At 38.6% G+C, this 27,756-nt stretch overlaps 1 protein-coding gene across 2 annotated transcripts in view; it reads right to left on the bottom strand.

Moving 5' to 3' along the window:
- rgs6.S (regulator of G-protein signaling 6 S homeolog) overlaps positions 1 to 27,756 on the bottom strand; it is a 173,064-nt gene that overhangs the window by 119,655 nt on the left and 25,653 nt on the right. For both annotated transcript variants that reach the window (XM_041574327.1, NM_001096161.1), the window contains 1 exon segment: positions 15,313 to 15,412. In XM_041574327.1, coding sequence (XP_041430261.1) covers positions 15,313 to 15,393 — 81 coding nt within the window. In that variant the 5' untranslated portion in view covers positions 15,394 to 15,412.

The following is a 27,756-nucleotide window of genomic DNA, read 5'->3' as shown; positions in this document are numbered from 1 at the left end:
GAGGATATTAAAAGTATCCTCGGAGCTCCATGACCTGTATAACACTATATACACACTATAATACACAAAAGCCATGAATATCTTGTAAATTATATCCTTATAAACAGTGAGTTCTGATGTCATCAGTTATAAACGGTGAGTTTTGATGTCATTTCTGTCACATGATTCACTGAAATTTGTGTATTATAATAAATAAAGAACCCCCAGTTGCAAAATATAAGGATATTATATATCCTTGTCCTTCGGCCTCGTGTTTTTATTTGGTCATGAAACTCCTCGGTAACTTATAATATCCTTATATTTTACAAGAGGGGCTACTTTATTCACTATATAACAAACAAGGGAAAGTTGTGCTCACCAATAATTTTTAAAACATTAAGCGGGGGTGCAATGAGGCTGTGACCACAAAATTCATACAGACTGTATAAATCTGTATGACTTTTGTGGTCACAGCCTCATTGCACCCCGCTTAATGTTTTAAAAATTATTGGTGAGCACAATTTTCCCTTGTTTGTTATACAGGAGCAGTGACCAGCTCCATGTTGTAGCTCCCACCCTTCCCAGCTATAGTCAGGTGCCAATAAAAAGGTAACCATGTTTTAACCTTGAAAGCATCAAGTAAATTGCAGTTAACACTTAGTCCCTGTTCAATGTATATTGAACAGTAGAATTTTTAATGAATCAGATGAAAGTTGAGTGTAGGACTAGCCATATCAGGGATGACTTAGATGTAGTTGGGGTAGCACTGGGGAGATTTGAGTCCCCAGTGCGCCTAAGGATGCGACTGGGCGGCATGCCGCCCCTAAAATTTCGCCGCCCTAGGCCTCGCCACCAATCCGGGCCTGTATATATCCATCTGTCTGCTATCTATCTACCACTGCAGAGGCTGAATGAGAGATGACCTCATTATCACAAGCTTTTCCTACGTAAAATAACATAGGGATTCTGGGAATACAAGGTGACCTTAAAATTTTCAAAACAGTGAACCTTTCAAAGTTTTGCTCTCACATGTTCAATGGCAGAAAATGCAATTTGATATATTGCAGGAGTGCCTAATTGCTGATAGCTAAAAGTATCCTCAGAGGCATTGTGACTGCCGGAAGCTTTGGATACCCCCCCAGGAATAATTATTATTTGACAGTCGCGCTCCTGCGTTATCAGTGTGTTGTTATGGGAAACATAGAGAAGATCCTTTCTTTTTCCTAGCTTGATTTTTTTAATGGGCATGCTGAACATTTTTTTCGATAGATTACTTAAATTCTTGATGACAACGCAATCCAAGATAAGATCTATCTTTACCGCCAATAGTCTTCTGTTTGACATTACTCAAGTAATATCACACAGAGACCAGATAGTAACGCTAAACATGATCCATTGCTTTACATTTAGATGATACTATCTGGAGTCCTAGAGAGTAGAATAAAGAGATAAATTACTATTGCAGGCGTATATTTCATGAGTAAGTATGGTTACTGTCAACAAGTCAACAAGATCAGGATACTGAATATGTTGAAAACAATGATTCCTCTGCCCAACACTATGCACAATATAATAATTTCCTCTCGCAGTAATATGATATAATATTTTACTAACATATGGGTGTTATTTCAGACATTTTTTTTTACAGGTAAATGTACAAAGGTATAACAATTTTAAAGGAACAATAAACTTGTGTTATTATTTGTACTCTGTATTTATTTAGAAATGAATTGTAATGTCATCTTAATATAAGGATCCCCCTTGCTTGTCTATCCATAATCCCTTTACAGTTCTCCTGCCATGTGTTATAATCCTCAGAATGCATTGGGGAGCGGCCTGTTGGTATTAATTTGGTATTTAAAAACCTTACAGACAGATGTATTTAGGGTTGAGATGCTTAATATCAAAGAAAGATCAAAACAGAAAACTTTGTACAAATTTACTATGTTTTTCACTTTTCATGCCAACAAAAATGTGAAGCTGAAACCTGCTGAGATCCAGTCAAACGAACAGGGACTTCAATGTGTGTTATAAAGGAACTATTCCTGCATTCAGCGTAGTTGAGAATTCTTTACATAGAATACTTTTTTTACAATTTGGGACAGATTTATCAAAGGTCGAATTTAATTTTTAATAAATTCGTAGGTACTTAGAAATGGAATGGGAGGTTGTTTATGAAAACATCTGAACGTCTAAAATTCAATAGAACGGGAATGACCAGAAAATTCTATACATACTTGAATTGAATATGGACGAAACTCGAATTGAGTTTTCCTCTGAAAAAAACTAGAATTTTGGGAAGGCTATTAACATCTTCAAATGCTCCTCAGGACCATTGACTTGTAAATGAATTCGGCAGGTTATAGATGGCGAATATTCAAATTAAAACTGTTTCCATGGTCAAGGTGTGATAAATCTCACATTCAAATTTACATTTGAGTTGGTGCTTTTAAATTAAAATTTGTGAGTTTTGACACAAAAAATGTTTTAAAAAATTTGAATTTACCATTCGAACCTTAATAAATCAACCCCTTACTGTCAATTGAAAAGTTGTACAAATTTCCACAAATAAGAAAATCTGCAATAAATTCAATGATAAATATTCAAGTCAAGGTTATAAAAGAAAAGACAAACCCCTTGCTGCATTTGTGTCACACCTGAAGAGAAACAAAAGATATTTCGGAATGGTTGGATGTGTACCAAAAATTATTTATTTAAGTTATTTTGTCAAAAAGAACCCAACTGACTTGTGTTTAAGGGCAATGGTAGAATTGGAAAATTCAAGCATTTTGTCACTTGTGGGGATTAAAAAAGATGGGAGCAAAAGCTTCATTGGGATGTTTTTGAGATTATTTTTGAGATACATTTTTCATTGATTTTGACGACTGAAGATTTCATAGCAAAAGCAATTTTAATGGTGACTATTCGTGTTTTTGTATTACAGGTTTGCAGTCAAGATACCTAGTTCTACTACCATGATAGATACCCATTGGTCTCCATATGCAACAGGAAGTACAGATTTAAAGAGAATAGTATTACATGACTCAGGCTTCATCAATGCCCTATATATTCCAGTGTCCACAAAAGCTCATACTTCATTCATTGGTGCTTGCTTAAATGTCAAAAAATACTGTATAAAAGGGGTTATTAGAGCTGGCAACATTCATTATTTGTTCCTATGAGACGCTAATCTTGAGCATTCAGCAAGGCTGGCTATTAATATTTGGAATATTTTGGGAATATGGAGACAGATGGACTAATTGTTTTTACCTCCTGTCAAGCTCATTACAAAACATGGCACCATTTCAGGAAGCAACTTATTTCTTAGCAGAATATAATCTCCATATATTTCATTTCTAGACAAATGTTTTGCATGCACACAGTAAGCCAAGTACAAGTCAAGCTATTTCTATAGCTATTCTACAGTACTAAGAGCAGTTTTATTTTTTAACTCAGAAATCTAACGGGGATGGCAGATATAGGATGAGAAATGAGTTTTGCTGCTGCCGTCCTTAGAATGTCACAGGTGTGAGAGCTGTAGAGTTGCTTATTTTACATGTTTTCAGGTGTCATATATAAACAGTCCATTTAATATTACAAAAAAATGTGCCTGTGTTGTGCTGTTCGAAATGTTTCTAAAGTCAGTAAAGGTTGCCTTCACTCGAATACTGAGGTGTTGGGACTGTTGTCTACGTGAGTCCTCGCTCTAGTGTAACCTGTCTAGCACTTCGATTTAATCATTTTTATCAAGCGTACCATAGTCCCTTGGTACTTAAAGGAGAAGGAAGATTTTTTTTTACTTGAGAGCACCAAAAGTTGGGCACCCCAAGTGATTGTATTTACTTACCTGACACCAGTGTCGGACTGGGATGCCAGGGGCTCACTGGAAAACTTTAGACCCTGGGCCCACTTTCCAAACTTTTATTCCTCCTCTCCTCAGTCAACCTCTTTCAGTAAGAAAAGCCATCCATTGACTTCAATGTATTTTGCACTGATAAAGTCACAGTGAAAAGCAACCACTGACTTCAATAAGTTTTGCACAGAAGTCGCCACAAAAACGCCCATTCACTGAAATGTATTCTGTGCAAAAAGTCTTTGGGGCACATCTACTATGGGTCGAATATCGAGGGTTAATTAACCCTCGATATTCGACCATCGAAGTAAAATCCGAATATCGAAATCGAAGGATTTACCGCATTTAGTTCGATCGAAGGAAAAACCGTTCGATCGAAAGATTAAATCCTTTGAATCGAATGATTCAAAGGATTTTCCTTCGACCAAAAAAACATTCAAAAGCCTATGGGGACCTTCCCCATAGGCTAACATTGGTGCTCGGTAGGTTTTAGGTGGTGAAATAGGTAGTCGACTATCGAATGGTCGAATAGTCGAACGATTTTTAGTTCGAATAGTTCGATTTGAAGTCGAAGTAGCCAATTCGATGGTAGCCAAAAAAAAGTTCGAAATTCGAAGTATTTTTCATTCTATTCCTTCACTCGAGCTAAGTAAATGTGCCCCTTTATGTCTTGAAAATTTTTCTGACAAAGTGGAATGGGACAGATAAGTTTTCACCAGCACTATAACAACTGAGTACATTAAAACTAGGACTTGTGGTCCTTTCACCTATAGTTTAACCTTCTATAAATAATAACAGCATCCGTGACATCCAGGTAAATCAATCCCAACATCCACATGTCGCTCTCACAACTTAGCACTGACTTTTTCTTGTGCTGCTTAAAGGCAAGAGCCATATGCAAAACCACTTTCATTGCCAATCGGCTGCACAAACACAACGTGGCACGCAGTATATTTTGACACTTACCATTATGGAAATAAAAAATCAAAATTCAGTCAACACATAATTATATTTTTTAGAAAAAATATAATTATTTCTAGGAAGATATCTGGGCATAAGTCCTATGGATTTTTTTTATTTTTTTTTTTTAAAGGTCATTACTCTAAAGAGGAAGGGGCACATAAACCATATACAAAAGTAAGGATACAGACAAAAAATTAATCACAATTCATCACATTTTCTATTGTCAAAATATGTAATTTAATGAAGACCAAAACGAATATTACAGAGTGCTCTCCGGTTTCAATGGATGAAACAGAAATAATTTTTTTTTAAAAAAAGGGAAAGGGACATTTTTGTCTGTTACTAGGCTTTTATATAAGGCTCTTATATGGTGGACAAAGATCTATCTAGTTAGTGCGAAGGCTATGCAGACAGATACATAGACAGACGGTAAGACAGATACATAGACAGATGGTAAGACAGATAACCTTTCTCATATTATCATATAAAACATGTAAATATAATAATTATAGGCCAGAATCCAGCTGAGTAGAACTTTTTATATATAAAAGGGCACCAGTGACGTCATGTTGTTGTTACCATGGCATTTATTTTTGCCCCCTTTTGTTCCTTTTCCCCTACAGTCAGATCTCAGGAAGATAGAGCAGACTGAGCCGGCACACATGATTCATATAAATATGGTTATCGCACGGTGCAGGGAAGTCCCAGCTGAATACATCAGAGATTACCTTCTCAGAGGAAAATTCTGAAGACATTTCAAAGAAATAGTTTGACAAAAAGAGAATTTCAGTTGACTTTAAAGTGCAGCAAAAGGCACAGATGCAAATCAGTGCAGAGATTCTCATCTGTAGCAACGTACAACATTAGGCACTGCTGATATGATAACTATCCAAATAAGTAACCATATTAAAAGGAATTTGTATTTTTTACACGTATGAGATCCCTTATGCAGAAACCTTGGTTCCGTTCACTGAATATTTACAAAAGTGAACGCCGCTAATTAGAGTACTCAAAACCCTTATACAAAAGCTTTGCTATTTAGTGCTTTTTACAACTCTAGCGGCAAATTACAGCATTCGCATTAAGACATCTCACCTGAAAAAGGTGGTGACCCGGGTGTCGGATTTATGCTACACTGGGTTCACAAATGCCTAAAACAGTATCGAGGGTAATTTACCAGAAACACACCTATGACTACGTATTGGTGGCATACCTCCGTAATGTCCCTTTTTCGGAGGGACAGTCCCTCTTTTGACAGCTAAACCCGCAGTCCCTCATTTGTACTGGAAAGTCCCTCTTTTCTCCGCACTGAACAGCCAGAAAAAGAAACAAAGTTTCTCACTTAATTGGCTTTTAGCAGAGAGACCAGAACAGCTAACAGGTGCAAATAAGATACTTTGTAACAATTTTGAGACACAAAAACACAGTTTAGATAAGGAGAAATATTTCTTTCTTAACCTGCCAAATTTTGTAAAACAAACATGGTAATTAGGGGGTGTGGCCACAGAAAGGGGTGTGGTCAAAAATTGCTGCGCTATGTGCAGGAAAAAATTTTTTGTCCCTCTTTTTACTTCCAAAATGTTGGGAGGTATGTTGGTGAATATGAAACGCGTCAGGGAAAGGATGCTTTTAATATGTTGAAAATAAAAATTTACTTTTAATTCAACGGGTGAATGGAGTGCTCGTCAAACATTTTCTAGGGAAAATGTTTTGCCTGAAACAAACAGAGCAGCGACAGGTGCCCCCTCTGCTCAAAAATGCTCACTTCAGCAATTTTTAAATAACTATATGTGCTTCAGGCACAGACTTTTTCATTTTTATATACAGTATATATATATATTCAAGTGGTGACAGGTGGAGAGTGGCTGCTGCTGTTGGACGTCTGATGGCAGCACCCAGTCTCAGATTAGCCTTAATCCTGCATTTTAGCCCAAATGCCGCCCTCCCTTACACATTAAAAATATGTTGGAAGTGTTCAACAGTCTCTCATAGTGTTGCATAAACTGTAGCAGTTTGAGTTCCAAATATGTATTGTAGTCAATGCTGAAGAGATTTCGCAGGCAGATTTGAGTCTTGGGTAGATGGGCTGGGCAAAGTCAGCAAGACCGGAGCCTTTGAAATCAAGTCCTATGTCTGTAGTTCTACTCTTGTCCAAACACTGAAACCCTTGCTCAACTGGAAAATCATACAACTGAATGGCAGGCCTCCAACAGTAACCATTAAGAATTTAAATGAAATAATATTTGGTTGGATTGCTATTCTGTATGGAAAAACACCTGCTATGAGAGATTTCTATTTCCCAGTCTCAGCCATCAGAGTATTTGTTTCAGTTGATTCTCCCTCTCTCTCAGCCGTCACCTCTAGATTTCCATTTTCTCCGCACTTGTGAAACACTGCCATTTGTGAAAAGACAAATCTAGAGCCAGCAACTGGTGGGAAAAAAACCTACATCCCGGCTTTGCAAACCATTACTGGCTCTGTCTGCTCTGATATTTTTGTAGCCGGTAGGAACATATGGCTTTGGTGATATATAGATGACTAGGGAGACCTAACTGAGAGTCAATGCTATATCCTCGTGATCAGATTCTGTACTTGGGAACATTACGGTTGACCAGTATCATCCCAGCCTCAGCTAGATACAAAGAGGCTGTGGATATACCGTAGTTGAGTATGTTATATTATTTGGCTCTTTTTGTGCTAAATCTGACCCCATTATCCTCTGATTTCATGCAAATGTAAGATGGGATCTGCCGCTCTTACTGCAGTGTATGCATCTAAGCTCTATGCTTGCCAAGCTGCCAAGATTCAGTGTAATAAGCCGTTTGCATTAGATGCCAAGTATACTCCTTCAAGGGCCAAAGTCAGTAAAAATACTCTTTGGGGGAAATGTAATAAAAATCGCAAAGAGCAATGAAATATTTTTCTTAGGCTTTTACTGCATTGCAAATCTTAATTGCGCATTGTGAACCTTTAACACCTTGTCTGGAGTTTCATGAAATATTTTGTAGCAAAAAATGGTTTGCGATTGCAAAATTTTATTACATATACCTCAAACGTTGGCAAAAGCAATTTGGTCCCAAACTTTGTGAGGAAGTCGTTGACGTCTTTCATCAGTCAAAAATGGTGCAAACATGATCGCTAACGTTCCCAAAGGTGTTTGCAAACGTAACCTATTACATTTCCCCAGTAGAGGCAAAGAAAGGGATTTAAGGATTTAAATATTCCACATATATTCCAATAGTGGCATAACTTTACATACTTAAAAAAAATGGGTTATTTGCTTCAGAAAATCATTTCTATAAATAAACCTCTTTGTAGCACTGGGTTCTGCCATCTAAAGGCAATGGCAATTTTGGGCGAGTGGTAACTAAATGTGTCCACTGGCGGGTGATAAAACACTGCAAACGGCACAATTCCAGACATTTGGTCTTTCTGGTGATAAATACAAAGAACAGGTCAAGAACTGCACCCCATTAATTGCAATGGCACTTGTCTATACCCGTGCAAACACTTGTGGATCAGTGGCTCAGATATGCTGGTGAAACCAGTGGCGTGTGATTCTAAGCATTTTTGTCATATTAATCATATGACATGTTCCTGGAATTGTGCTTCATGTCATTGCCCTAAAGTTCCTGTCTGGCAAGAAGTAGATTCGTTATTTAGAATATAATTGAATATGTACTCCTTAGGTAATGAATGTGTCCGTCATGGCTCTCTGAATACAGTATATAATGAATTTTTTTAGACTACAAGCAATTTCATCATAAAAAAAAAACAAGATTCCCACGCTACGAACCTTGAATGTGTCAAATAATCGAGTATCCGAAGATGGGAACTGCAGAAGGTGGTTAAAACAAACATGGTATGAAAGAGACAGAAACTCAAAAATCACTGACAATCATTACCCAGCCAGTGAGTTATTGAAGAACAAGTGTTGCTTATGGCAAAGAAGCAGCAGCCGAGGGGAGAAAGCTGTTTGCAATGGAAGCAAATGGGCAGAGGTTGCTGTACTTTACGGAATCTATATATATAGCCGTGTAAAATGATTTATGAGGGAAAAAACGTATATAAAAAGGTTGATGATACAAAGTAACAGTAGTCATACAGCTCAGCAAAGTAGTCAGACAGATCAGCAGAAGAGCAGGGGGCTAGGCATAGGGAACTGTCAGAAACCATTAAAAATAAAGAAAAGTCTGCATATTTTTAAATTGATTTATATTGCAAAGTTGCTTGAAATTATGTTTACTTTTCATAAAGCTTAAGTCATGTTTTTGTGGAATTTCCCCTTTAATCTTTTCGCCAAAGTGTACTTCACCAGGTACAGGCTGGCGTACTTCCATTATAATGATAGAGCAGCCACTTTAAAGTGATACTGACACTAAAAATTTAATATTAATCTACATTAAGGGGCAGATTTATCAAGGGTCGAATTTCGAATTTGAAAAACTTAGAAATTTGAATTCAAAAACCAACCGAAATTAAGTCAAAACTTTTTTTTGGCCAAATAGATCAACTTTCGATCGAATAGGTCCATAGTTGGCCTAATTTGAATCGTACGAATCAAAGTAATAGCGCATTTGATCGAATTCGAATCTAAGTTTCCCCCAAAAAAAGTTTTTTCAAAGTCCACCAATTGAATTCAAATGGGTTCTATGAGGTCTCACATAGGCTAAAATATGAATTGGGCAGGTTTTAGATGGTGAATGGTCGAAGTCGAATTAAAGTGTACATTATAAATTTCTAATTTTCTAATGTTTTTCAAATTCGAATCGAATTTGGACTAGTCTCTAGTTGAGATACACAAAAATAGCTCGAAATTTGAATTTTTTTAATCCGAAAATTCACCTCGACCTTTGATAAATCTGCCCCTAAAAGTTACATATAGGTCATGTTGTCACCCAGATATAAAAAGCTGTATAATAAAAGTCCTTTTCAAATTGAGCATGAAACCCATATTATTTGTTTTCATGAAAACATCCATACCTGTTATAACCTATTTAAAAATCTCAGCTGTCAATGATATAATGCTTGCCCCTTCTTCCCAGGCGGGGCTGGGAATTACCTTCATTTTCCGTTCTGCACTTCACTAAACTCTCCATATTGCCCCTCCTTTTTTACCATCTAATTCTGTAGCCAGTGCATGGGCATCAGGTCCTCCATTCTGGCACATAAATATGATTTTGGGATAATGCAAACCTTTCCTAATAACAGTGTTTGAAAAATGGCTGCTGCCTGCTTGATGTGATTGTGAGTTCCAAGACTCAAAGAAACAAGATTAAAATAACGTATATAGTGTAAGTTAATGTTATTTAGCTTGATTAACATCATAATATAGGATTTGGAATTATTTCGTAGGGTGGCATGTCCCCTTTAAATCACAATCACCATAGCCCTTTCCAAGCTAATTTACTTCCAAGCTAAATTCATTACTATTGTATGGGGAAATATACTGCCGAATTTTCACAGAGAATTTACTCCAGGAGAAAATTCACCACAATTCTCTTGAAAAAGTAAACTTACGATTTTTAGTAAATATGGAGATGTGTTGTGAAAATACACCTGGAGAAGTGAGCTGAACTTTGGAGAAGTTAGGTGAAGAGAAATTTCACACTTACGTAAATGTTCCCCATAATGTCAAAGCTAAACCTAAATTTTAACATGAAGGAAAAAAAGAAGAAAGTTATATAATATTCCTATCTTGACCCAAGTGGAGGAGCTGAAAACCAAGTGTGAGCCTATCCCGGTGGGACATCTCAGCTAAGATGCAACTGAACATCAATGACATTATTCAAATGATTTTGTATTTATTTTTGACAAGTATAAAAACACAACAGACGTATGCTGTAACTTTTACAAGACTGATCGTGAAATGTTCTTCAGAGCACTGATTTATTGATGGGATCTCAAGAGATTAAAGATGCATTACCCTGCCGAGACTGATGCAATTTGCGTCAGAGAGTCCGACAGCGGCAAAGGCAGTCTCAGTAAAGGTTTTTAATACTTATTAAAAATTTACATTTTATTAAAGGGCAGAATTTGTGCAAAAGGCAGCCATTTATTTAGATTGTGTTTATACTGGAATCAGTTATTTGAATCAGCTCTAATTCATCTGCTAGGAAAGGAGCCTGTAACATCCGCTGTGTGTCAGCGCCTAAATGCTGGCGCGCATCAACTCAGGCGCCGGCGCATAAACGCCGGCGTGCGCCAATTTAGGCGCCGGCGTCAAAAGTCAACGCGCAGACGCTCCCGCCAAAACATTTAGCTGTAATTACCTCATTATGGTGCGTCCATTCCCCTATTGGCTGTTAATGTGCCTGTCCTTCCTCAGCCTGCTCCTGTTTGGTTCCTGCTCCCTTAAGTACCTTCCTCTTCCTCCTTTCATTGCCCAAGCTGGCTTCAGTTCCTACTGTTCCTGCTAAAGCCCTGGTTGTTCGAGTTTCCTGCCTGGTTTCCTGACCTCCCAACCTTCGCTGCCTGAATCCGACCTCTGCCTGCGTTTAACTACGCCTCAGCCTGACCCCTTGGTACTTCGCTTCTCTGAAACCCGTCTTCTGGAAACGACCTTTGCCTGCACTTGACTACACCTTGCCTGATCCCTTGTTACTTCGCTCATGGTAACTCACCTGGCTTCTCTACTACCTCCGCAGCAGAACGCCGGGGGCCCCAAAAGGGCGTCGGTGAATACCGGAGCCGTAGAGAGGTTCCTGTTACCATCAGTTCTCCTGGATCAGCTACCTTCCTCCGGGATCCGAGGTAAACAGATCGTTATAGAGCCCCGTTATAAGATATATTGGATCTAACTGTCTGACTATCTGACACCCAACTGCTGCATGAAGAGAGAATGAAGAGAAACATATGCTGAGAGAGGGATAGCGAACATAAGCTTGATTATTAATGCAGAATTTTTAATTGATTGTATTAGAAAGTTTCTTACTTCAGTATAAGGAAGATTATATTAAATTTTCCTTTTCGCAATAGTTCCCCATTAAAAAAATGAGTTGTATCCCACTTCTTTCATGTTTGCCAGAAATGAAAAAAGATGGAAAACACAGGACTGAAGTACAACCTTGTTCTGGGACACCAAGATGTTACCAGGTCTAGAAAAATTCACCATTGTGACAACAATGTAAACAAATGTGAGCTTATAAAGATCACCTATGAAGCCAGCAAAGCAGTTCTTTAAATTAATTGACTACAGTAGAACCCCCATTTTATGTTTTTCAGGGGACCATAAAAAATGGTGTAAAATCCAGCAAAAATGTGAAATCAGGGAAATGTATTATTCATAATATGTAGGTGAAAATGAGGAAAAATGAGGAAAAACTTCGGGGGATGTAAAATTGAGGTTCCACTGCATATTCTTCATGAGATGCTCTTAGTCATTTACAGCAGTGATCTCCAACCAGTAGCTCATGAGTAACATGTTGCTCTCCAACCCCTTGGATGTTGCTCCCAGTGGCTTCAAAGCAGGAGCTTATCTTTGAATTCCAGGCTTGGAGGCAAGTTTTGGTTGTATAAAAACCAGGTGTACTGCCAAACAGAGTCTCAATGTAGGTTGACAATCCACATAGGGGCTACTAAATGGCCAATGACAGCCCTTATTTGGCACCTTAGGGACATTTTTAATGCTAGTGTTGCTCCCCAACTGCTTTTACTTCTGAATGTTGGTCACGGGTTCGAAAGGTTAAGGATCCCTGATATACAGGAATGTATGCCAAACCATCTTCAGAAAATGTAATATATCCTTACAAACACTTTGTGAATGATTCATTAGTGCTTATTATCTGTATCAGTGACCGTTGCCCGAGTTGTCGAGCTTTATCATTTATTGCTATTCAAAAAATAGGGCAACACATTAGGGATGCACATTGCCTCTTTTTTGGGATTTGGGTGAATCATGAATCATTCAAACAGACTTCACCAATTTTCAAAAAGAATCCAAACCCAACCTTGTATATGCAAATTTGTGGTAGGATTGAATTTTAAAAAGTATATGAGTTTTTTGCAAAAACAAAAATTGTCATGTGTACATAGAGATTACCAAAAATTGTATACACGTAGCGCAGTGCTTGAACCAAGGGGGTCAGGCAGGGGGAAGTAGTCATCCACCCTCCCGTCAATGTTGTTCAGATGCACAAGTTGAGCGTTAGGAGGTGCAACCTTAATATTTTACTGCCTCCTGATAAAGTACTCAATCTGGCGTGAGGAGCAGAGCACAGCCTACCCATGGAGTTCAAGTGCTTGTTATATGAGCCCTAAGGGGCATACACGTGTGCCCGATGCACTCCAGCACTTGAGCCTCGGGGGCTAGTAAATGACTTCTTATCAAACGTTTCCAGTGGAACAGTTGCCTCTTGTACCAAATTGATTTAAAAATAGTATCCTGCTTGATTAGCTTTACCCACTAAATACTGTTGAACAAAGGACCCCTCAGGCAATGGCTACTTCTGTTATTTTACACAGACTATACACTATACAACATTTTATTGTTATTGACCAAAATGATGTCAATTTAAGACCAAATATAATATTACAAAACAATATAAACATGTTACCAATATAGATATGAATAATAAATCTGAGCCAGCCCATTCCGAGGAGTTGAAGAAACAGAAATAATATTTTAAGCCGCTCTGAAATTTCAAATAGTTCTATTTATCTTTTTGTTCCGTTTGTTCTTTTTTTTAAGTTCATATTTGAGAATCTGTTCCTTATTACAGGCACACCTTGTTTGTGTGCAAAGCAAACACATGCAATTTAGAGTAATCCAATAAAAGAGTCAATAACGATGTCACAAGAACACATATCAACGCTAACCTCACATGTGGGAAACGATGAATCTCAGCCTTAAATCAAGCCTGCGTGAAGTTGACTTTATAGCCGTAAAACATGTGGAGAATTCACCCAGGGATTGATCAATCTGCAGCTACTACAATGCATCAATGACATGGAAATTGCCAGTCTTAAAGGAAATGTAATAACAGGTTTCTGATTCACAGGAAACCATTTTATGAGCAGCTTTACATCCCAGTTTATATAGAAATACCGCACCATAGGGCTGTGTAAGAGACTTCGACGCTATAATGCATTTCCCTATCAAATTATATGACTTTAAATAGAAAATCCTCTATGTGTGTTTGTGCGTGAAATGGACTGAATTCATTTATAAAACATTTCATTGCACGGTAGTGTACCTGACCAGGAGTCCTTGGCTTGCTGCAGGGAATAATGCTGACAGAATAAATAGATTATACACATGGTCTTGACTCGGCTTTATTACTTTATGGACCCATTGTATGTGACTTGTGCCATTAGGCTTTGCTGCTAATGAATGTAAAGGTTGTTCAAGGGACACAGGGAGGCAGTATAAATAATCGTGGAAAGATCTATATAAAGAAGTAGGATTGAGAAAATATATTTCCTGTCTGGAAAACATAAAGAGGAATTAACCCTGGGTTGTGCTTTTATATAATTTGGGGACATAGAAGCTCAAACTTAAAATCTGTTCATACAACACTATGCTTAACATGAACGACAGCAGTCCTATAACATTATAGGGCAATGGAGAAGGCATATTGATTCAATCAGGTTCCGGACTGAGAATTAAAATAGGCCCTGGCGTTTCAGTTACACAGAGGCCCAATCAGCCTACATAGAGGCCCAAACAGCCTCCACCAGCCCACTAAATACTGACTTTCTATGGGACCTTATAGCAGCCCCTCTGGCATTTGGCAGAACTCACAGATTGCCAGTCCGGGCCTGGATTCATTTCATTTAGGTACTGTGAAGAGTGGCAGATGGAGCGCCTCTCCTCCCCATCCAAGATGGCAGTGCCCATGACTCGCGTGCGCCGTGTCACAGCATAGTGACATCAGCACGTTGGTGTGTGATGTCATCACACTTTTGGCTCCAGATTCAAAATAAAAGATGCTAGCGTTTATGGGTTCAAAGCCAAAATATACTGTCAGGGCCAGATGGCCACATTGGAGTTGGGACCAAGGAGGAAGTCTGCTATGCAGGTTTGCAGATAAAATCCAGTTTGCGGTACCAAAGTGGTTAAACAGCTCAAGGTCAAAGTCCAGGCAAAGAGTCAGGGGCAGGCAGCAAACAACGGAGTCAGGAACAAAGCAAGAGTTCAAATCCAGGATCAGAACACTATACACTATAGAAGTAGGACCTATATTCAGGCATTGAACCCATGAATGCCAGCCTCTTTTATTTTGAATTTGGCGCCAAACGTGTACGTGATGACATCACCCAATGGCTCGCTCTGACGTCATCGAGCTGCAATGCGGCGCACATGAGTCATGGGGGCGCTCCTCATAGGTACTTGTATCCAAACACACTCCTACACTTCTACAAGGCTGCCAATGGGTCCATGCTGCCTCTTCTGATGAATAGTGGTGGACTTTGTCTGCTGAGACCCACTGAAACCCTACAGCTACATTCACAGAGCCATTCCCACAGGTTTCCATTCACAACCATTGTACAATTATTAAAAAAAGAGGCAATCTTACTTTTCTGTAGACAATCATGTTGGGAGTGTTGTCCTCAGGATCAGGAACTCCCACAACACTTGCATCAGAGGACTGAGCCATGATTGATTTGTCACCAACACTGCAAAGAAAAAGATATGTCAGTACCAAAAGGCTCTGTCGACTACATCCAATATCTCAGAATTATTCAACTTTTATTGTCTGAATACATTACATATTTGCAATCAAGGAATGTTATAGCTAACAGGAATATTATAATTCAAGTATTAGAATATTATTAGAATATTATTAGGAGTATTAGTTTATTTGAGATGCAAATACCAAGAGAAGGAATGAACAGTGGGATTTTACTACAAATGTGAGATGCTGATACACTTAGGGGCCAATTCACCAAGCTCGAGTGAAGGATTCGAAGTAAAAAAACTTTGAATTTCGAAGTGTTTTTTGGGCTACTTCGACCATCGAATGGGCTACTTCGACCTTCGACTACGACTTCGAATCGAATGAGTCGAACTAAAAATCGTTCGACTATTCGACCATTCGATAGTTGAAGTACTGTCTCATTAAAAAAAACTTCGACCCCCTAGTTCGGCAGCTAAAAGCTACCGAAGTCAATGTTAGCCTCGGGGAAGGTCCCCATAGGCTTTCCTAAGTTTTTTTGATCGAAGGATATTCCTCGATCGTTGGATTAAAGGATTTAATCGTTCGATCGAAGGAATAATCCTTCGATCGTACGATCGCAGTATTTGCGCTAAATCCTTCGACTTCGATATTCGACTATCGAATGGTCGAATGGTCGAACGATTTTTAGTTCGTAGTCTAAGGTCGAAGTAACCCATTCGATGGTCGAAGTAGCCCAAAAAAAACTTCGAATCCTTCACTAGAAGTTAGTGAATCGGCCCCTTAGTGTATAAATAAGGGATTTTCCTGCATACTGTAGTTTGTGGAATGTTTCTTAATGTAGCGTGTAGATGGGAGTTCATAGTTGCACCTTCAGTTAGGATTTCATCTATATAAAATGTGGTATATGTATCTCTATGGTGAAGCCAATCTCCCATGTCTAATAGTAAAGCTGCAATATTGTATTTTGCAATGTTCTGGTGGTTAATACCTCCATAAAGTTTGTTGTTGTTGGAGAGAAAAAATGCTTATTCTAGGGAGTTTTTTATGCCATATAATTGTTTGCATTATGTGTTCATTAAGATATTGAATTTGGGATGGTAACGTTTGAATTCTGTGAAGTAGTTTGGGCAATAACACCAGTTTTATCTAGTGGATTCTTACTAGAAATGTTAGGTTAATATTGATATATTTATGGACTTTTTGTTCTATTTGGTCAATGGAGTGTCTGATGTCCAGTTTATATACGGTAGGTCCTTGTGATGTTGGGGTAATGTGATTCCAAGAAATTTCATGTGTGTGTTTGCTTTCTTGAAAGGAAATGGGTTATTTTCCTAAATTAATTGGAAAACCTGGTGAGACAATGGCAAATTGTGAAAGTGGAGCCACTATTCAACCCTATAGGCTGATTTTGCTTCCAAAAAGGATTAATTATATTTTAGTTGGGATCAAGTTCAAGCTACTGTTTTATTATTACACAGAAAAAGGAAATCAATTTAAAAATCTGAATTATTTGCTTGAAGGACAAAAAAATAAAATCCCATTTTTACTTTCTTTAATGAAGAAGAAACCTATCGCCAATATACTTTATTTAAAAAATGTGTACCGTTTTTATAAGAAACCTGACTGTATGCAGTGAAATTCTCCCTTCATTTACTGCTGTGGATAGGAATTGTCAGACGGTCCCTAACTGCTCTGCAGGGAAACAATCATACTTATGAACAGCAGGGGGAGCCCCCGCCTTACTTCCCAGCCATGCAGAACTCAAGCTGCTTTGTTTATGATGATCCCTAAGCAGCCCAGACCACACTGAGCATGTGCAGGGTCAGGGTCAGGCAAAGATGTATAACAAAGTTACAAGATGGTGACCCCCTGTGGCCAACTTTGAAAGCATAAATCATTTGTTTGATTAGGCTTGTGGTGCAGTAAGTTCATGTTTATGTTTAGTATACAAAATACTGCATTTCTAGCCTTATTCTATTTTAGACTTTCCTTGTCCTTTAAAATAGACCATATGGAAGATGGCCATCATGTAATTTGGAGCTTTCTGGATAATAGGTTTCTGGATAGCAGATCTCATACCTGTATAAGATAAGGTAGAAAGCGGATACACAGCTGATATGCAAATGATTTTGTGCATTTCTAGCCATTTATACTATTTTACCCAAGGTTGCAAGTGAGATACGGCAATATTGTTTTGCAAGGTTACTCTTATATTGTACTGTTTCTGCATCAAGTTATTTGTGAAACCATTTAAAAGCTATAAATGCACTGAGAATTCTTCCATTAACACAGCAAGAGAAAGGCCAATGTATTTCTCTCAGGGAAAACAAAGGAGTCTGTATACTGTACTCATTTATCCACAACAATACTTCGCATCATTTTGATATTGGTCCAATGATATAATGATCATCTTGTCGCTGCAATTTTCACAGACAGCTAATTTAATATGAATTTCAAAATAAGTCAGGGACAAAGGCGGCATAATATGGCTTATAGGTTATATATACATTCTTTATTTTTATTGTTTCATATCTTTTTCAGTTGATGCAATATTTTTGAGATTCCCTTTAATTGGTAGATGCCAGACACTTTACTGTATCACTGTCCCTGTAATGGTGGCCATACACGTATGTGCAATAGAAATATATGATGCATATTATATGAGGTGCTGCATCTGTTTTATGTACACGTATTGGATCCGTTATCTGTAAACCTGTTATCCAGAAAGCCCCGAATTATGGAAAGGCTGTCTCCCATAGACTCCATCATATCCAAATAATCCAAATTTTTAAAAACGATTTCCCTTTTCTCTGTAATAATAAAACAGTACCTTGCACTTGTTCCAAACTAAAATATAATGAATCCTTATTGGAAGCAGAACCAGCCAATTTATTTAATGTTTACATGATTTTCTAAGTAGACTTAGGGGCAGATTTATCAAGCGTCGAAATTCGACCAATTCCAATTTATTAAAAAAATCAAATTTTTAAAACTCGGGTGAATAGGGTCGACGCACAAACTCGAATCTAATTCAGTTCTACGAAAAAAAAACTTGAATGTCAGGAAGGCTGCAAACAACCCCAAATTGATCCCAGGGCGTATTCCATAGACTAAAACAGAAATTCGGCAAGGTGACGAATAGTCGAATTGTCTGACCTGTTCAAAGAAGTTACTTTTATCATATGCCTTGGGTTCAGTATTTTATCATTTCTATTGTGATTATTATAGGGGAGATGGTTTTCTCTATTACTTGTGCTCTTCTTAAAAAGGAAAGGTTAAATCGAATTCATTCCGTATTTGAATTTTTTTTAAAAAAAAAAAAAAATTCAAACCGAATTTTAACAATTCCCTATTCTAATTTGACAGTTTTGGCCATAAAAAAACTTGAAAATTTGAATTCCAAAAATAGAATTCGAACATTCAAATTTTTACTTTAAACTAGGGATGCACTGAATCCACTATTTTGGATTTGGCCAAACCCCTGAATCCTTTGTGAAAGATTCGGCCGTATACCGAACCGAATCCGAAATCTGAATTTGCATATACAAATTAGGGGTGGGAAGGGGAAACAATTTATACTTCCTTGTTTTGTGACAAAAAGTCACGCAATTCCCCTCCCCGCCCCTAATTTGCATATGCAAATTCGGATCGGCCGGGCAGAAGGATTCGTACAAATCTGAATCCTGCTGAAAAAGGCAGAATCCTGGCCGAATCCCGAACCAAATCCAGGATTCGGTTCGGGATTCGGCCAGGATTCGGCCTTTTTCAGCAGGATTCAGCCGAATCCTTCTGCCTGGCCAAACCGAATTCAAAATTGCATATGCAAATTAGTGGCGGGAGGGAAATCGCGTGACTTTTTGGCACAAAACAAGGAAGTAGTAAAGGTTTTCCTCTTCCCACCCCTAATTTGCATATGCAAATTAGGATTCAGATTCGGTTCAGTATTTGGCTGAATCTTTCGCGAAGGATTCGGCCAAATCCAAAATAGTGGATTCGGTGCATCCCTAATCCCTATTTCAAACCTAGATAAATCTACCCCTTGAGATATGAAGACCCAAATTACTGAAAGATCTGGTTTCCGTAAAACCCCAGGTCCCAAGCATTCTGTATAACAGGTCCGGTACCTGTACTGTGTGTTATCGTGTGTCTTTTTGCACACAAACTATGAAGGTACAGCCCTGGCAGAAAAATATAATGTGCTCTTATTATTTAGCTGCAACCATTCTAATGAACAAATCAAGCCTCCATAACCTCCATGTAATAACAGCTTCAAGTATGACAAACAGAGATTAAAGCCCATAATAGGTCTGAAATGTAACGAAAAATAGCTAGGAAGTACGATACAAAAGTTATAGGATTTGCAGATAAATACAGGGGCATATTTGTTTGTAAAAAGTATGTGTGTACAGTTACACAGGGAGAGAGGAAAGAAATGCCTGAAAAAAGAGGCCGACCAAGTAAGTGTGCATGTATGTTGTGTGCAGTAGGTTAGAACTGCTAGTTTTTATGGAGAATTAATGGTATTTGCTAATCAGTTACATGATGAGTGCACAAACCGGTGGAGCTACAAATTGCCCATGGTGTCTGAGCTGTTGACTCGGTATCACCTAATCACAGAGAGATGTCCATTGAGCATTCCTTGTACATTGTCCAGGACAATTCTACATGTAATCTCCTTCATGAAAGATTAAGAATTGAAAGGTTGAATGTTACAAGATAAACTACAAACGCTGCGCATGCAGGATAAGATCCCACAATAACCAAGTAAAGATTATTTCTATTTATGCATGTGTTGTAGCAAAAGCTTTAGAAATACACACTGACAACTATAGCTGTTTTATCATTTTGTATTTACACCTGGGCAGGTAATCACTGGAGCACGCAGACGTAGCAATAAGGCACAATATGATTCATAAATGTTTCAGTACATCTCCCTGAGTGTGTTCATCCGAACATGAAGAAATCTATGTGCAATCATAATGTATACCCTTAACTGAAATGCCAGTATCTGTTGTTATAGCAGAAAAGGTCTAGAGCTATTCATACAATAACATGGGCACTGCCTGCACTCACTGAATGGGACATAAATCTGCAAGAATCCCTCTCCCACCAACGAGGCTCATTCTTTTCCAGAAATTAGATTACAAAGAAAGAATTACCGTATATACTCGAGTATAAGCCGACCCGAGTATAAGCCGAGGCACCTCATTATACCTACGAAAACTGGGAAAACTTATTGACTCGAGTATAAGCCTAGACACAACTACAGCCCTGTCTCCCAGCAGCGCACATTCCGCCAAAGCGACCCCCCCAGAGATCAACCGGATTTCTTTGCAAAGTTGATGGTGACAGAGAATTGCCAAACGGATTACTGTGTGCATTGTCCCACTGTCCCACTACCATGTGCAGAGGGTGCTGTGTGATATTGCCATCACTGTTAATCTTTCGTATAATCAACAGAGGGCGCTGTGTGATATTGCAGTCACTGTTATTCTTTCATATAACCAACAGATGGCGCTGTGTGATATTGCCATCACTGTTAATCTTTCATATAACCAACAGAGGGCGAACTGTTATTCTTTCATACAACCAACAGAGGGCGCTGTGTGATATTGCAGTCACTGTTATTCTTTCATACAACCAACAGAGGGCACTGTGTGATATTGCAGTCACTGTTATTCTTTCATATAACCAACAGAGGGTGCTGTGTGATATTGCAGTCACTGTTATTCTTTCATACAACCAACAGAGGGCACTGTGTGATATTGCAGTCACTGTTATTCTTTCATATAACCAACAGAGGGTGCTGTGTGATATTGCAGTCACTGTTATTCTTTCATATAACCAACAGAGGGTGCTGTGTGATATTGCAGTCACTGTTATTCTTTCATATAACCAACAGAGGGCGCACTGTTATTCTTTCATATAACCAACAGAGGGCGCTGTGTGATATTGCAGTCACTGTTATTCTTTCATATAACCAACAGAGGGCGCACTGTTATTCTTTCATATAACCAACAGAGGGCGCTGTGTGATATTGCAGTCACTGTTATTCTTTCATATAACCAACAGAGGGCGCTGTGTGATAATGCAGTCTCTCCCCAAGCGAACTGTTGGTATAGGAATGATTTAAAGTGACTGCAATCTCAGCTACTGCCCACTGACTCGAGTATAAGCCGAGGTAGACTTTTTCAGAAGATTTTGGATGCTGAAAAACTTGGCTTATACTCGATGCTGTTGGATGTTAGAGGGTTCCAAAGTTTTAATTTTTCCATTGTTGAATTATTATATCACCAAGAGAGACTTTGAAGCAGATTTTTTTTTGAATTTCAGGTCAGTGCTGATCAAAGCCGTTCCACAATCAAAGATACACGGAGCACCGCGAGGAATAGGTTTAATAAGTGCTAGCTGTCTTAACAGAGAGAAAGGGGATTAAGTTCTTAGCAACTTGGCACATTTTCAAGTAAAATCTTGAGAACATGGTCCAAACTGGACCAAGAAGGGTTAGGAGAGTGACAGCGCTGGGACTTCACACCAGATCATTACATCTTTATACTGCATATTTTATATTCTATCTCAGCCTTTAATACATGTTTTGAAAACTGTAAATGTGTCATCACAAAGGGTTACACTATGCAAAAGAATAACTTCATCTCCGATATTATACGTAATGCTTCCTGTGTTACTACTCTGCTGCATAACCTTAAAGGGATACTGTCATGGGGAAAAAAATCAGTTAATAGTGCTGCTCCAGCAGAATTCTGCACTGAAATCCATTTCTCAAAAGAGCAAACAGATTTTTTTATATTCAATTTTGAAATCTGACATGGGGCTAGACATATTGTCAATTTCCCAGCTGCCCCAAGTCATGTGACTTGTGCTCTGATAAACTTCAATCACTCTTTACTGCTGTACTGCAAGTTGGAGTGATATCACCCCCCTCCCTTTTTCCCCCCAGCAGTCAAACAAAAGAACAATGGGAAGGTAACCAGATAGCAGCTCCCTAACACAAGATAACAGCTGCCTGGTAGATCTAAGAACAGCACTCAATAGTAAAATCCAGGTCCCACTGAGACACATTCAGTTACATTGAGAAGGAAAAACAGCAGCCTGCCGGAAAGCATTTCTCTCCTAAAGTGCAGGCACAAGTCACATGACTGGGGGCAGCTGGGAAATTGACAATATGTCTAGCCCCATGTCAGATTTCAAAATTGAATATAAAAAAATCTGTTTGCTCTTTTGAGAAATGGATTTCAGTGCAGAATTTTGCTGGAGTAGCACTATTAACTGGTGTGTTTTGAAAAAAACACGTTTTCTGATGACACGATCCCTTTAAACATGGCACCATTTTTCTATATCGAGCTTAATCGACAAATTGCTATTACCACAAGAGCAATAATGTTTGATTTGTTGTGTATGATTACATTATTAGAAAAAATAACAAATCTCTTACTTATTTGGTTATAAAAGTCAGCTTTATGTTTAGTTGCCATTAAACCACTGCACTAAGCACAAGCTTCCACATTCTGGGCCAAACAGGCTGCACTTCATACAGGCCTGTAGCAAAGGTCAAAAACAGAAAAGTGTAATGGTTCATGTTCAAATCTAAGGGTGTTTATTTCTTTGGCACATGGTATAACTCCTCACATTCAAGTAAGTGTCCCTTTCTACACTGGTTCTCATTCAAAAGGAAAATATTCTAATTTCCTTTTGATACAGTTTCAGGAGTCAGGCCAGCTGAAATATATTAAAATTTATGGACAAACAAACCCTGTTTTGTTTAAAGGGTAAGGCATTTTTTTAGTATTTTAAGGCACAAAATGTCTCAATGTCCTAAATACATTGATAATGGGTTGAGTCCAGAGGACCTCTTGTATTTGTCTATATCAGTGATCATCAACCAGTAGCTCATGAGTAACATGTTGCTCTCCAACCCCTTGGATGTTGCTCCCAGTGGCCTCAACGCAGGAGCTTATTTTTGAATTCCTGGCTTGGAGGCAAGTTTTGGTGGCATAAAAGTCAGGGGGCACATTAGTGAAGTGAAGGATTAGACGGAAAAATACAGTACTTAGAATTTCGAAGTTTTTTTTGGCTACTTCGACCATCGAATTGGCTACTTCGACTACGACTTCAAATCGAACGATTCAAACTAAAAATCGTTCGACTATTCGATAGTTCGATCGAACGAATTGTGGTAAATCCTTTGACTTTGATATTCGAAAGTCAAAGGATTTAATTTAGATGGTCGAATATCGAGGGTTAATTAACTCTCGATATTCCACCCATAGTTAATGTGCCCCCAGGTGTACTGCCAAACAGAGTCTTCTGTAGGCTGATAATCCACATAGGGGCTACTAAATGGCCAATCACAGCCCTTATTTGGCACCCCAGGAACATTTTTCATGCTAGTGTTGCTCCCCAACGCCTTTACTTCTGAATGTTGCTCACGGGTTCTAAAGGTTGGGGATCCCTGGTCTATATGTATTTTGTGGTCACACTCTCATTGCACCTCCACTTAATGGTTATTAAAATTAGTGGTGAGCACAGCTTTCCCTCGTTTGCTATAGTTTATACAGCAGCAGTGGCCAGCTCCATGTTGTAGCTCCCACCATTTCCAGCTTTAGTCAGGTGATCCCAGTGGTGGCCAATAAAAAGGCAACCATGTTTGGGAGTTTTAACCTTGAAAGCAAGTAAGTTGCAGGTAAAACTTAGTCCCTGTGTAAAATCTATAATGAAGAGTTCACGGCAGCCATCTTCTGGGTCTTTGGTAATCTGACAACGAGACCGGCGCGGCGGCGCATGCGCAGTTGGAGCAATTTCCCGGTTCGCGACAAATGCACATGAGCAAATTTCCGGAAATTGCCGAATTGCCTGGAAGAAGACACAAAGACCCGGAAGATGGCTGCCGTGAACCCCAATCCCTGAATCTAAACCGAGGGGTAAGTAAAAAGTTAGGGCATTTGCCCAGGGTAGCATCTAGGCTGGGGGTCTATGTGGGGTAGGTTTTTTTTAATAAGGTGTTTGTTTCTCCTTTAAGCCAAATTCATTTTTGGTTTATTTTATATACTTGCACAGTGGTGTAGCTACAGTGTGCCGGTCCACCTGCAATTTTCAACCTGTCTGCACTGGCCTGTGCCCGCCACTCCCTGTCCCCCTAATTGCCCAGCACCAGAGCAGCCTGCATCCCCCTTGCCTGGTTGAAGGTAAGACATCGGCTGGGGAGGGGGATTTACCCAACTGTACTTGCATATATATATATAACCAGGGTGCCCAAAGAAAACCCACCCAGATATAGCTCCATACTAATTACTCTGGTTAAAAATCAGGAGTCCAATGCATTAAAGTTGCAGTGCTAACCACTGAGCTACTAAGCTCACATACATCAACACAATGTAAAAGGGTCGAAATGCTGCATTGACCGAAGAGCTAGTGAGAACTTTGTGGCACTGGGCTCTATTTCAGTTGCTTCCGAAGAAAGAGCTCACATACCAATCTAATTATATCACATTCTGAGGCTGGGCATCTGCCAGTAGAGACAAAAGCTTGCTGTTCCCAAGTTGCATGGGACTTGCTAAGTGCCTATACATGTGCTTGTTGGTTGATGTGAATGGCATCTAGAGATCTAGCACTGCCAGAAGTGTTGTTTTCTAATAAGTTTCAAGCTTCTGTATGAGATAAAGGTGAATGGGATTTGTCTTCTAATACATGTATTCAGTCATGAGTGAAATGCACATAGGGATAGGTACACTGCAGTTATAATTAATGATCTATGTGAGATGGTTGTGTGGCCTTCCCAGTACAGCTCTCTTAGCTGATATTCTCAAGACCTGCTTTGGTGGAACAGGCATTGCCAACTGTAGCAATTAAATAGATCCCAACTAAACAAATACATCAGATGTCTGTCTCATTTGTTGGGTCTTCGAGAATCAGGTTTCCTTTTTAAATGCATTGCATTGCCTTGGTGAATCACATTTACAAGTGCGGTCTTGCAATACCTCAACTCTACGATGCAATGAAGTCAATAGATCCAATATGACATTTGTAGTCTACACAACTCATGTAGCATTTATGTTCTTTATACCGAACCCTGGCAACTCCTACACAACAACTACAGTCTATCCTGGAGCAACAATGTCCTTCAATAAGCTCATGTGCTGTGGTTTTCATAACCAAAGTTTTTCATGTGTAATGTAACTCAAAAATGGATTTAAAGGGCATGTAAAGGCAAAAAAATAAAATTCCATTTTTACTTTCTTTAATGAAAAAGAAACCCATCTCCAACATACTTTAGTTAAAAAATGTGTACAGTTTTTATAAGAAACCTGACTGTATGCAGTGAAATTCTCCCTTCATTTACTGTTGTGGATAGGAATTGTCAGACGGTCCCTAACTGCTCTGCAGGGAAACAATCATACTTATGAACAGCAGGGGGAGCCCCCGCCTTACTTCCCAGCCATGCAGAACTCAAGCAGCTTTGTTTATGACGATCCCTAAGCAGCCCAGACCACACTGAGCATGTGCACAGTCTTAGTCTTGCAAAGATGTTTAACAAAGTTACAAGATGGTGACCCCCTGTAGCCAACTTTGAAAGCATTAATTATTTGTTTGATTAGGCTTGTGGTGCAGTAAGTTCATGTTTATATTTAGTATACAAAATACAGCATTTCTAGCCTTATTCTATTTTAGACTTTACATACCCTTTAAGCACAAAGTAATTTAGCACATTTGTCTTCATCCATAGGTCCTTATTACAATGGGTACTTTGGTCAAGTGGGACAACCTCCAAAGTCAGCAAGGTGGCTGCAAACAACTTATTCATTTTAATCTGATTGGCTGATGACCTCCACTGACATGTGCATTGGGTTATCAGCCTCCTACTATATGACTAGGTCACACGTCTGAGATGAGTACTGTTTGACCTTTCTTGTGGCTAACCAAATAAATTGTGAGATGCCTGACTATATAGCTCAGTGGTTGGTCAATGTGTGGCCAACTTTAGTCATTATAAATAGGTGGCCTTGTTGCCATTGTAGTTTAAGGAGATCTTTCTCAGTGTCTGTGAGAGGGATAGTTTTTATACTGTACATCCCTGCTCTGGATTTAAGCATTCATAGCCCAAGAGATTCCTTATTTATATATAAAATGTTATTATTGGAGAAGCTGTGTTAAGAAACACTAAGAATATATACAGAGCTGTCATGACATGGTATTTCCTAGGAACACTTCATGAAAATTCTTTGCATGGTGTGAAAGAGAAAACCATGTAGCCTACATATACCGTTCACAGCCTTGTTCTTGATGATCAAAATGTGAGCAGAACCTATTTATGGATTTCTCAGAAACAAGTCTTGAAGTGCATTTTCCAATCATTTCCACGCAACTGAGCTAAGGAATGAAGGAAAATCATACAATGTGACACTGCATTCTGACCTCGATCTGTGAATATTTTAGATACGTTTCTGTATGTCTGTAAGACATGCATGCATGCAACAATTAAAGGCCCAAATGCATGAATGAATCCAAGTGAAAAAATTTGCCTATCTTAGCCCAACCCAAAGCTTTTTACCAGCAGTCATTTCTTCATCATACACCTTGAGATTTCAGACAATACATAGGGCCCTCTTCTAGAAGAACATATAGGATTTAAATGTCCAACAATAGGTTTTAGCGATAATGTTGATGCAAGCAGAAATAATTATAAATAATAAGTACCACACAGAATGCCGGAAAGCAATGGCTATTTAGGCAAGATGAAAACTGCAAGTCAGAAACACATCCACAGAAGCTGGAAAATAAAATGAAGGTACTAAAAATAAAGGGTTTTCCGGATAGCGGATCTTTCCTTAATATGGGTCTTCATGCCTTAAGTCTACTAGAAATTCATTTAAACATTAAATAAACCCTATAGGCTGGTTTTGCTTCCAATAAGGATTAATTATATCTCAGTTGGGATCAAGTACAAGCTACTGTTTTATTATTACACAGAAAAAGGAAATCATTTTTAAAAATTTGCATTATTTGGATAAAATGGAGTCTATGGGAGACAGCCATTCCGTAATTTGGAGCTTTCTGGATATCGGGTTTCCGGATAAGGGACCCCATACCTGTACCTTATAATATATGGGTAGCACAGTTGAATTGTTGCTGGAGCTAGTTTTGATTCTGACCTTGGCACTATCTTTAAAGGGATACTGTCATGGGAAAAAAAATTTTTTCAAAATGAATCAGTTAATAGTGCTATTAAAGCAGAATTCTGCACTGAAATCCATTTCTCAAAAGAGCAAACAGATTTGTTTATATTTAATTTTGAAATCTGACATGGGGCTAGACATTTTGTCAATT

This window comes from Xenopus laevis, chromosome 8S (assembly GCF_017654675.1).
Source record: "Xenopus laevis strain J_2021 chromosome 8S, Xenopus_laevis_v10.1, whole genome shotgun sequence".
In the NCBI taxonomy this organism is placed as follows: domain Eukaryota; kingdom Metazoa; phylum Chordata; class Amphibia; order Anura; family Pipidae; genus Xenopus; species Xenopus laevis.
This window is presented reverse-complemented; position numbering and strand designations above follow the sequence as displayed.